At 36.4% G+C, this 12,440-nt stretch overlaps 1 protein-coding gene across 4 annotated transcripts in view; it reads right to left on the bottom strand.

Annotated features, from left to right (window-relative positions):
* The window catches only part of RPS6KC1 (ribosomal protein S6 kinase C1), a 224,560-nt gene that overhangs the window by 199,685 nt on the left and 12,435 nt on the right, over nucleotides 1-12,440 (bottom strand). For 3 of the 4 annotated variants that reach the window (XM_079905424.1, XM_079905429.1, XM_079905425.1), the window contains exon 2: nucleotides 5,125-5,160. In XM_079905424.1, coding sequence (XP_079761550.1) covers nucleotides 5,125-5,160 — 36 coding nt within the window. Of the gene's footprint in view, nucleotides 1-3,553; nucleotides 3,566-5,124; nucleotides 5,161-12,440 lie in introns of those variants that run through there. The other variant, XM_079905426.1, reaches the window with a different exon arrangement.

Genomic DNA, 12,440 nt, shown 5'->3' with positions numbered 1-12,440 from the left:
ATAAGCCAACACAATAACTACATCACAAGACAGCATGATAAATGCTTAAAACAGTAGCCCAAGCGTATTATGGAAGGAGCACCTACACAAAGTACTGACTTAGGTGGGCACACTGAAGGGACATAACAGCTAGAACAACAACAAAAAAAAAAGACAGAGAGAGAGAAGTGGTTGGGAATGAAGTATTTAAAAGGAGAGTGAGATGTCAAATATAATTATTAAAATTTTGGCTTTTGCAAGTAGATAAATAGTAGTGTTATTCCCTAAGGTAAAGAGCAAAGGAGAAAACGCTGTTTTGAGATAAGAACGAAGTTCAATTTTAGACATATTTTATTTAGGTGCATGTGAGGCATTTAATTGGAGTTGTCCAATAGAAAAGACAGGTTTGGAGTTCAAGAGCAAAAACTAAACAAGAGGTATTAACTGGGGAGTCATCGGGAGAGAGGTGGTAATCACTCAGAAAACATTTCTCAGCATTTCTAACAAGATGAGGAATCTAACAACTGAATGACGGGGGTCAGGCAGAAGTAAAGAAGAAACCAAGCACAAAGTAAGTATTTAAGAAGCTCAGCTATGCCATGACACATGACACCTGGATGGAAGAAGAGATTTTATTTTAAATGGAAGTAAACAAGACAAATGCTGACAGCAGAAAATCAACAGTTCCAGTAAAAGACAGAGTAAGAAGAACTAACTGAGAGAGCCAAACCAACACTCGAAAAGTAAAAGGTCTCAGGACAGTGAGATTACAAGTGATTTTAATTTTCTTATCTTGCTTCTCTGTAGTTTCTAATTTTGATACATTAACATAATTTTGTCACGGGAAAATAGTGTTATTTTTATATTTTTTAAATAGATCAAATTATGGTCCTACCACACTTGCCAAGGGCTTAAGGGGGAAATGGGTGGTGGGCTCATGACAGTAATTTTTTTTTTTTTTTTTTTTTTTTGTCTGTGTTAGGTCTTTGTTGCCACGCGGGGGCTTTCTCTAGTTGTGGCGAGTGGGGACTACCCTTCGTTGCGGTGCGCGGGCTTCTCACTGAGGTGGCTTCTCTTGTTGCGGAGCACGGGCTCTAGGTGCACGGGCTTCAGTAGTTGTAGCACGCAGGCTCAGTAGTTGTGGCACGCAGGCTCAGTAGTTGTGGCTCGCGGACTCTAGAGTGCAGGCTCAGTAGTTGTGGCACACGGGTTTAGTTGCTCTGTGGCACGTGGGATCTTCCCGGACCAGGGCTCGAACCCGTGCCTACGCTGGCAGGTGGATTCTTAACCACTGCGCCACCAGCGAAGTCCTCATGACAATAATCTTACATAAGGGAAATGCAATCCTTAAAGCCATTATAAATGAGACAATGAGAACTATTCAAAAGACTGAAGCTCATGGAAAGAATTAAATCTGCAGATAAAATTTATATTCTAGAGTCCGCCTGCCGATGCAGGGGATACGGGTTCGTGCCCCGGTCTGGGAAGATCCCACATACCACGGAGCGGCTGGGCCCGTGGGCCATGGCTGCTGAGCCTGCGCGTCCAGAGCCTGTACTCCGCAACAGGAGAGGCCACAACAGTGAGAGGCCCGCGTACCGCAAAAAAAAAAAAAAAAAAATTTATATTCTAGTTAGGGTCATTTTCAGATAAAGTCAGAGTAACTTAAAGGGCAAAAGTCAACAATTGAATCACAATAATAATAATAATACCATGGCATATAAACCAGCAGATAGTCTGTCATAGCAAAAATTAGAGAATCTGTGTTTCTTCACCATGCCCTAATTTATTCACTCATATATTCCTTATTCTGGACTCTAAGACTGTAGAAGTGAAATACCTAAGAGCAAATATAAACCCTCAAAAAAGGCAGGAAATCAAAGCATCCCCAAAATGTCACCATCTACTGCCTCCTTTTCTTCTTACTCCTTTTGAGCTTGGACATTTCTAGAAATCTTCAAAATGTAAATGTGAACAAAAGCACATGTCCATTACATCAGCAAGTATGGATGCCTATAACTGGACTATACAAAGTCCCAAAAGATACATGCAAAACATATTTTTTCTAATAATCAATTCTTTCCTATCAGGAAAAAAAAAAGTTATATTAACAGCTATTACTCTGCAGAACCAACCCTGCAGAAATTTCCTATTTATTATAGTTACTCTGAATAAAATTCCTCAATTAAATATTAGTTCAGTGACAATCATAATAGACTACAAATTTAATAAAAGCTTAATTTTCATTAAAAACACTGCCTTAAATACTTTTTACATAAAACAAATGCTTTCTTTTCAGATAATTTCTCTTAACGATACCAAAAAAACTTTAGATCTTTTACAAAACCACTCAATTCAATTAACTTTGTCCTTTTTACTCTCATATAATATTTAAAACTAGCTGGATCATCTTTTCCTATAACATCACTACCATACTATCTGCTTACAGATTTTCTTTCCTTCCCTTTTGAAGAGCTTTTTCTTTCCCTTGACACATTTCCAAATGTGCTCAAATAGCTTTTCTAAAACTATTTTATTTATGAAATGACTTCAACGTTAGAGATTTCTGACATGATACATAGAAAGTTCTATTTTGATTCTCCCTTCCCACATTTCCCCAGTGAAATTTACTACCTAGAGAAAAACAGAGCTATAGGTTACTTTTTTTTTAAAGGTGGGGGGAGGAGGGCACAACATCTCCATCTTTTTCTTTACCTTCTGCAAGTGTTCAGAGCAGCGGTCCCCAACCTTTTCGGCACCAGGGACCAGTTTCGTGGAAGACACTTTTTCCACGGACTGGGGGGGGAGGGAGGGGGAGGCATGGGGGGGGTTCATGCAGTAACTCGAGCAATGGGGAGCGGCAGATGAAGCTTTGCTCGCTCATCTGCCACTCACCTCCTGCTGTGCGGCCCAGTTCCTAACAGACCACGGATCAGTACCAGTCCGTGGCCCGGGGCATTGGGGACCCCTGCTCTAGAGAATCTACTGAACAAGAAGCCACATTAACTATTGCTGTCCCCCTTAAGATTCACCCATGCTGCTCTTAAATAAAAATTTAGAGGGAATTTTTAAAAGATAAAAAGAAAAAACTATCCTGGATAATTTTAAATTATTTACTCCATATGAGTGTTTTGGCATCCTTAGGAAGAAAACAGAGCTATCTGGTAGCATGCACCAAGGGGGGTGTGTGTGTGTGTATAAAAGAGCCAAATTTCTCCACTTTTATAAGGATACCATATTATTAGCCCTATACTTGCTTAGACAAGCAGTACATCTACTGATCTTCAATAGCACTTGTGAAGCATGACTAAATTCTAAGCAATAACTAAATGAATCTGTTAACAGAGAAAGAAAGTGAAAAAAAGGAAATAGGAACAAATTCTAGGTGGTAAAATTCCTCTCCTAAATAAGAATTCCAATGTTTAAATGAAATACGTGGGAAACCAAAAAATGTTGCTATAACTTCAAGGTTATTTATACTTCAAGAAGCAAGCTAGACAGAAGACATTCTTTTCAAAATTGTATTCCATTTCTAACAAAGGACCATGCAATCATCTAACTAAAGGACACTTACAAGAGTTTTCTGATGAATGGTTCACCAACAGTTGTTATTATAAAAGAGATTTCCCCAAAAAAGGATTAAGGAAATGGCAGAGAGTATGTTCATGGATAGGTTGGTTCAGGATTCTCCCTGGAAAAGGGGAACATCAAGCTACAAACTACAGCACAGCAATCACAAACTACAGCACAGCAATCACTACAGCACAGAAACACAACCCATTTTCAATTCTAACAGAGTTGTAAATTTTCAAAAGCAGAATAGCCTGGTATTGACTATTAATTCAACATAATTAATAGAATTCTAAGGAATAGTTCATACTAATCAACTGACACTTAAGTAAAAACAGTACTTTATCAATCAAAGGTACAAGTTATTTTCACTGCCATTTTGAAAGGATAGAGATATATAGATACAGATCTAGACATAGATATAGATATAGCCTTTTCTTCCTAAATAACAATATTACAATATTCTCTTCCTGGCTATAGGTGGGGGGTGGGGTGAGATATCTTAAAATCCCTAAGGAAAAAGTATTAAATCATTTTAAAATGTGTCTTTTATTGAACTCTTTTTAAGAACAGGACAAAAACAAATATCAGATCAGATATAGCAAGTAACGGTAATATATAAAAGTTAAAATATTATCTAAATATGTGTCACAAATTCAAACCAACCGGCAGCAAACAATCAACTTAAATCTATGAATCAAGCTAGGTATGTACAGTAAGGAGTAGTGGGGCTTGTGGCTAAATAGATAGCATATAGCCCACCTGAAGACATTAAAATGCAATTAAAAAAATAACTTGCAGAATCAAGACTGCGAATTTACAACATCTGTTTTAAACACTTTAGTAGGAAGAAAAAAAAATATATATATATATGCTCTTCTAATCCTACTGTAAATAAGCAAGGACCAAAATGAAAGTAAATTTTAAAATGTTAAAAAAAAAGCTAACTCCTCACAGTTAGGATTCCTAAAGGATATATATCAAGGATAAAGTAATTATAAATAGAGAATTCCACAGTTTTAAGCAAAAATATAACAAGCTGTTATTTCAGAAAGAGAGAAATAGTCTGTAAAAGAACTACAAAATTTTAAAAAGAAACATCTACACCCAAAGCAGTTTTCTAACATGCCAACTCAGTATAAAAATGAAAGTAAACGGAAACACATAATTTATTATTATGATCTTTAAAATTAGTACTAGTTACCAAATACTTTGTTTTTGTTTTTTTTTTTTTTAACCAAACAGGCATCATGATTTTGAAATAGGTAAAGAGGGGCCCTTAACTGATACTGAAATCTTATGAGTGGTAGTTATCAGAAAAATTATCACATTATAAACGGCACTATAATTCCTGAAATTCTTATTTATATAACTTAACACCTACTGAAACTTAACATGTATTTAATAGGTCTGAAATAAGATACTTCAGCTATTGTTTAATGAATTGCAGACAATCTCCAGATAAACATACAAATACAAAAACTGACATACAAATAATTGTTTCCTCAATAAAGCATTTAATTAAATTTTTGTCAAATACATAAAATAAAATTTTCATATGGATAAACATGTTACCTCCTGGACATCCTCTGGATTTCTTCGTGAAACAACCTAAAACAAAGCATACACATAAATCATTTCATTACTTTCAACAGAATTTGTATGAAAAATTCAATTTGCTTAAAGAAAAAGAAATACTATATCATATCACTTACACAGAAGTCAGTTATATAATAACTTCGGTATCTGAAACACATACTAAAAAATTAAGCAAAAAGGCAACTAAAATAAAGTCCACATGCTAAAGTTCATGTATTATTACATTCACAAGAGAATGCCTCATGCTTTCCCTCTTACTTGACATAATTCTAACAGCTTGTCTATCCCCCTTTCCAGCGTACATATAAATCAGAAGCATAAAAAGCAGCTGCACCTGGATAAAGTATACAAAAGGATAGCACTGCTTTTTTTCTTTTTTCTTTTTTTTAATTTTTCGTTTTTTGTCTTTTTTTCTGTATTATTTCTTACAACTGTATATGAATCTACAATTAGCTCAATAAAAATTTCAAGTTAAAAAAAAAACAGCAACCACAATGCTCCCATACACCACTATCTGTTAGAAGTAATCACTGACCTCCTACTGGTGAAGAAGAAAACAAAAGTAACCCATAAAAAATTATATACATCATCCTCATCCTTAAGGAGCTCCTGGCTGAAGGCATAAAACAGTAAACATGATAAGATGGCCATTCTGTAAGTACAGACTGAGATAGGAACAGGGATGCGGGTGCAAATAAAACAGACAGAAAAGGTCAGGGAAAACATCAAAGATGAAGGATGAGGGGGAGGAGAGGATTCCAGACACAAGAGAAGGAATGCTGGACAAGCTGGAATGCAAGGAGCTTTAGGGTCGCTTGCGAGCTGCATTTTACAGTTAAATTCAAATTTAAATTCCTAAGACTGACTGCATATTGGCCTTTAAGGTGTGATTGGCACCTGGCATCATCCCTTACTATCCTGCAAGGCCCTAGGACCTAACCCCATTACCTCTTGGACCCCCACCCCATCTTTCCACCCACACAGATCTCTTTTCCAGGAGGTCAAATTTATCAAGTGCATCCCCACCCCTACCTGAGGGCTACCATGCTCACTGTTCCCTTTGCCTGAAATGCTTTTCCCCTCAGTATTTTCATGGGTTGTTCCTTCATCTCTTTCAAATCTTTACCCAAATGTCAATTTCTCAGCAAGGACTTTTCTGTCCTTCCTATTTAAAATACAGCTCTACTCACACCTGGCATTCTCTATCCTTTTCCCCTGATTTATGGTTCTCAAAATATTATGCTATGTATTTTACTTGTTATCTATTTTGTAACCTGTGTGTAGGCAAGGACTTTTGTCTGTTTTGTTCACTGCTATACTCCCCTGGCCAGTAGTTGACTTGTGGTAAATATTCAGTAAATATTCAAGGATTAAATTTTAAGAATTATATACATCATTCGGGGACAAATAATCCTATCAATATTCCCTGAGCAAGGCAAAAAGTCTAACACCATTTACAAAAAGCCAAAAAGTCTAACAACATTTACAAAGAATTCCTCACAAAATTTACAAAAAAGAAGAAGGTTGGGTACTTAAATCATCAAACAGCATTGTAGAGTAGGAAAATCTCACATTAGATACATAATACCCTCTACGCAAATGTAAAAATCATGAATTTGATGCTACAGTATGTATTCTGCAGAAACAAACAAAAAGATACATCAAACATATTAAAATGGTTGCCTGTGGATGAGAGGGAAAAAGTCCTTGATGACTGGTGACAATGAACTGGGAGATTACGATCAACTCAACACTACTCCTGAGGTCCAAAACAAAAAGTATGCTATTTAAAGTCAGACAAACCTGGGTTCAAATTATAGTTGCTCCACTTACAGGTTTGGTCTCCTCTGTAAAATGAGGATAATACTCCCTAGGTTTGATCTCCTCTGTAAAATGGGGATAATAGTCCCAGCCTGGCCTGGCTGTAATTGACATCAAATACGAACAGAGCAAGAACTCCATAATTAAAAAGTCATCTCCCTCTCTCTCTTACTAGAGAATTTAACACAAGAATGCTAACAGAGGGACTTCCCTGGTGGCAGAGTGGTTAAGAATCTGCCTGACAATGCAGGGGACACGGATTCGAACCCTGGTCAGGGAAGATCCCACATGCCACGAAGCAACTAAGCCCGTACGCCCCAACTACTGAGCCTGCGCTCTAGAGCCTGTGAGCTGCAAATATTGAGCCTGCGTGCCACAACTACTGAAGCCCACACGCCTAGAGCCCGTGCTCCACAAGAAAAGCCACCACAATGAGAAGCCCACGCACCGCAACAAAGAGTACCCCCATTCGCTGCAACAAGAGAAACCCCGTGCGCAGCAATGAAGACCCAACACAGCCAAAAATAAATAAATAAATAAATTTATAAATAAATAAATTAAAAAAAAGAATGCCAACAGAAAAGGTTTTCAATTTCTTGCCACTCTATTCTCCAATTTTCAGGATATAAAATTTGGTGAAATCTCTTAGCAATTTTCATTAATTTAAAACAGTGCTGTCCAATAGTACTTTGTCTGATGATGGAAGGAAATGTTCCCTATCTGCACTGTTCAACACAGTAGCCTCTGGCCACATGCTTCTGTGTGGCTACTGAGCACTTGAAATATGGCTACTGCAACTGAAGAACTTAATTTTTAATTTTATTTCATTTAAATTAAATTTAAATAAAAGTAGCCACATACGGCTAATGGCTACCATACTAAACAACACAGATTTAAAGTAAGAGGTTAGAAAGGTAACTAACAACCATATATTATTCAAATACTGGATTTTAGCTATTACTTTCAAATTCCAACCCTCCCCGAAAAAACTTTCCAAAAGTTTTTGGAAACACACACACCTTTCCAAAAGTATGGTGTGTTTCACATAATTAAATGATTTAATTTTGCCTCCTATAATTTTTTCTTATATTTTTGTAAAATGTGGTAACGAGAAGAAAGTTAGAGATAATCAATCCACTAATATCCACCCACCAAAAATAATCAACATATGATCACTGGCAATAAGATTTATTCAGCTGTTCCTTACATTCTAAGATGTACCTTTCTGAAAATTTACTAATTTCCTTAATTTACAACTCAATCATTTTATAAATATACTAAAGTACCTTGCTATTTTAAATAATCTTTTTTTACACATGCAAATGATCTTTTTGTGACAAAAGAAATTATTTCCTGGTTTGGTATATGTATCAGAAGTATCACATTTTAGATTTTCCTCAAGTAAGCCATTCCAGAAATCAAATATATGTGTACTGCAATAAGCAAAAATACATTAGTAATCCCCTAATGATATCCACAATTTTAAAACCATTTCATCAGAAATAACCAATCTGATTATGATTCCTCACCCACACTCTTACTGGCTCACATACTTCTGCTGTGTGCTAGGGCTACGATGGTGAGCAAAAGAAAAGTCCCTGCCTTCACACCTCCCAGAGCTCACAGTCTGGTGGTGCGCAAGACTGTAGTGTGCTAAGCAACAGAGTAAGAAGTGCTTCATCCTAGGTGCTTCCCATGATACTGAATGCTCGCTGAATTCTCCTTGTCCAGACCACAGTGGCATCCCAGAAGCAGAGAAGAACAGTTTAGTGACTTAAGACCTTCAATGTTTTCACAGTAAGTTACTCATGGTTATTACAGAAAATCAAAGCCTAAGTACTCAAACTACCTAAGTGAAGGTCTTAAATTATTTTTTAATATTTATTTATTTATTTACTTTATTTTTGGCTGTGTTGGGTCTTAGTTACAGCACATGGGATCTTTGTTGCAACATACGGGATCTTTCACTGTGGCATGAAGGCTCTTCATTGCAGTGCAGGGGCTTTTCTCTAGTGGCACGCCGGCTCAGGTGTGGCACATGGGCTCCAGAGCACGTGGGCTCTGTAATTGTGGCACATGCGCTATCTAGTCGTGGCTCACATGCTCAGTAGTTGCAGCATGCGGGCTTAGTTGCCCCGTGGCATGTGGGATCTTAGTTCCCCGACCAGGGATCGAACCTGCATCCCCTGCGCTGGAAGGCGGATTCTTAACCACTGGACCACCAGGGAAGTCCCAAAGGTCTTTAATTTTTAAGCTCCCAAATGGAACTTCTCTTCACCCTCACATACTTCTCATATTAAAGGGGGAAAATTTACTTAGGCATAGTTCAGAAAATTAAGTCAAAAGCTACTTCCTGAGCATTAATTATCCTTTTCCCAAACAACATAAACAAAGCTTAGTGAAAATCATGTCTGGAAAGTAGAGGGCCTGATTCTCCTCTTTCCTCTTTGGTTTTTTTGCTTCTCTTTTGTAGGTTCTTCTTCCTCCTTCTACCCTCAACACTCTGTAATCACTCCAAGAATCAGTCCTAACTCTGCTTCTTAGCCTCCTTTTTAGTATTAAGAGAGAAAGTCCATATCCATGCTAATACTGTTCAAGGCACTGTGCTAGGCATGTGGCGGGGCGGGGTGGGGGGGGGGGACCTTGACTTTGTACATTTGCATTTGCAAAGCATTTTATTGATATATCAGTGTTTCATGTTACTCTCTCAGCAACCTATGAATTAGGCAGAAGTGGTTATTATGAGTCCTCCTTTTACCCAACAAGGAAGAGATCCAGAAACTTGTGCAAGGTCACATGGCTATTCACCTTCAGATTGGAATGAGAACTCGAGAGTCTGACTCCTGGTTCAGTGCTCTTTCTGTGGTACTCTACTGCATCCGTCCGTTCATCTGCAGTATTTTTAGCAATAACTAACTTTACTTACTTCCACAACACCCTTCACTATTAGGTTTTATTTATTCTTTCTCTTACTCATTCAACAAATATCAGTGCCTATTCTGCTGCTAGGTACTGAAGCACAGTGGTGAAAACACTGGGTCTGACTCCTACATCACATTATAAAAATATAATCACTTGCCAAATACATTACCAAGTTCAACCACTTGGTATCCCACTATAAGGATTCGGTATTCCCACGTGTGTAATCTCACTTAAATAAGTTAACAATGTGTCCTCTGAAATGAAAACCAAAAACACAAATGTATTAGGATAACATGAGTTAAGCCCAAATGTCCTTTAGTAGTAACTCTTTCTACCTAAATAATTCTCTTCAGCGGGACTGCCAAATTGACAAAAAATAAGAATATCAAATCAGAATCTGAAGAAAAATATCATCATACTGAAAATGAACAAAACTGAGCCCTCAGACCAAGATTTCTATAACTTTTAAAACTATATTAGCAATTATCTCAACAAGTAATATCAATTCCAAAACAAAAATACTGTAATTTCACCCTGATATAGGTTGCTAGCATTTAGTAATTTTTTTCTGGGAGAATTTCAATGTTTTGTCATAGAATTCAGCCTATAATTTCACAAAAGTTAGAATTTAAAGCAGTGATTGTTTTCATTTAAAGTTCATAAATTTCCACTGCAAGCATTAGCTACCACTGGCTCAGTAAGTACTATACATATCTTGAAGAGCCTTTTGCTATAGAGAATTATATCACCAAGTCATCCTGCAAATTATTGTGCTAAAGCTGTGCTTCAAAAGCCTATCCCACGGAATACGGATATTCTTTAATAATCGGTGCTCTCCAAGGAGGCTTAATGGTCAACTCAGTTTACCTTTGTTTTAAAAAAAAAATTTTTTTTTTTTACAGCAGAATTTCTCAAGGCCTGTAACACACTATTATGCCTAGTAAATCTCTAAAAGTAAAATATATAGTATTCCCCAAGGTCATTTATCCACTCAACTTTTTATTTTTATCATAGGTTGTTTTTTTATTATTATTTGATTTATTTAGTGCGACACCTACAGAAATTTGAAACACAGTTGGGAAATGTTACTGCAACATTTGTAGTCCATCTGCCTCGGTTAATGCCAATGACAAGTTCTGAATTTAGGAAAACAAATAAGGGCTCACATTGAAGGTTAACTCTCTGTGCTAAGAAATTAAATATTTTATTTCATTCGATCAACAAGACAATCTTGTCTGGCACAATGAGATAACCAAGGACCAAAAGCATATATTAGCATACTAATACTAAGCAGATTAATCAGTAACAGACAGGACTGGATCTCACAACTCTGTGATTCCCAACAAAGTGCTCTTTCCAGGACATAACAGGTCTACCCTCCTAAAGATTAAAATTCCAAGTAATACTCCTAATGCCTGTTAGGTAAACCCATTTGTCTTTCACAAAGAAATGCAAGTAAACCAAAAAATAGACATTGAAGAAGCACTTTGGCAGATCAGAAGGATCGAAAAAGAGAGTCTGAATACCAGCTCTGGCACTAGCTATAAACTGCTTTCTTGCCAGTTGAGTAATAAACCAAAGAAAAGCGACCTTAAGATAAGTCTTCTTGCCCATCTTTAAAAAAAAAAAAAAAAAAGAATGAATGTTGTGGCTTGGCCTAACTAAGGCCCATAATAAACAACAAACCATGCTGTCATTAGGTCCTCTAAATCCTTTCCAGTGCTAACTTACTTTATCTACTTCTTAATAAGTTTTACCTAGTTTCCTTAAAAGTCAAGTGAAAGACACTCTTTTATCTAATTATTATCGTAATAACTCATAAGAATGATTTGAAATCAACCTCTTAATTCAGACATACACAAAAGAATTGTCTTCTTCATAAGATTAAGAGATAGCAACTGAAAAATAAAACTACAAAATTTATTCAAATCTAGCTATTGTATTTCCTACCAAAAATGATCACAAAATAAGTCCCTTTAGAAACAAATGGAAATCAGTTAAATATAAATTTTAAAAAGCTACTTTTATGAGCAATCTATTATAATCAAGTCTTCTGATGGCCACTTCACTATTACTATTCAGCTGCTAGTTTAGGGTAATAGCAGATCTAAGAGGATAAAATATTAACAAAAGTAACATATTGAAAAAAAAACCGAAGTGTCAAGATACAAATAATCAAACACAACGAAAAAAGAGAGACATGCCCACTCTTTTCATTTCTCAAAGATATAACTTTCCACACCTAGGAATAAACCTGACCAAGGCGGTAAAAGACATACTTGAGAACTATAAAACATTAATGAAGGAAATTAAAGAGGATTCAAAGAAATGGAAAGATATCCAATGCTTTTGGATTGGAAAAATTAATATTGTTAAAATGGCAATGCTACCCAAAGCAATCTACAGATTTAATGTGATCCCTATCAAAATACCCAAGACATTTTTCACAGAACTAGAACAAATAATCCAAAAATTTATATGGAACCATAGAAGACCCAGAATTGCCAAAGCAATCCTGAGGAAAAAAATAAACAAAGCAGGAGGCATAA

The sequence above is a fragment of the Stenella coeruleoalba genome (genome assembly GCF_951394435.1).
Source record: "Stenella coeruleoalba genome assembly, chromosome: 1".
NCBI classification, from domain to species: domain Eukaryota; kingdom Metazoa; phylum Chordata; class Mammalia; order Artiodactyla; family Delphinidae; genus Stenella; species Stenella coeruleoalba.
Note: the sequence above shows the minus strand (reverse complement) of the source record. Positions and strands in the feature narration are given on the sequence as shown.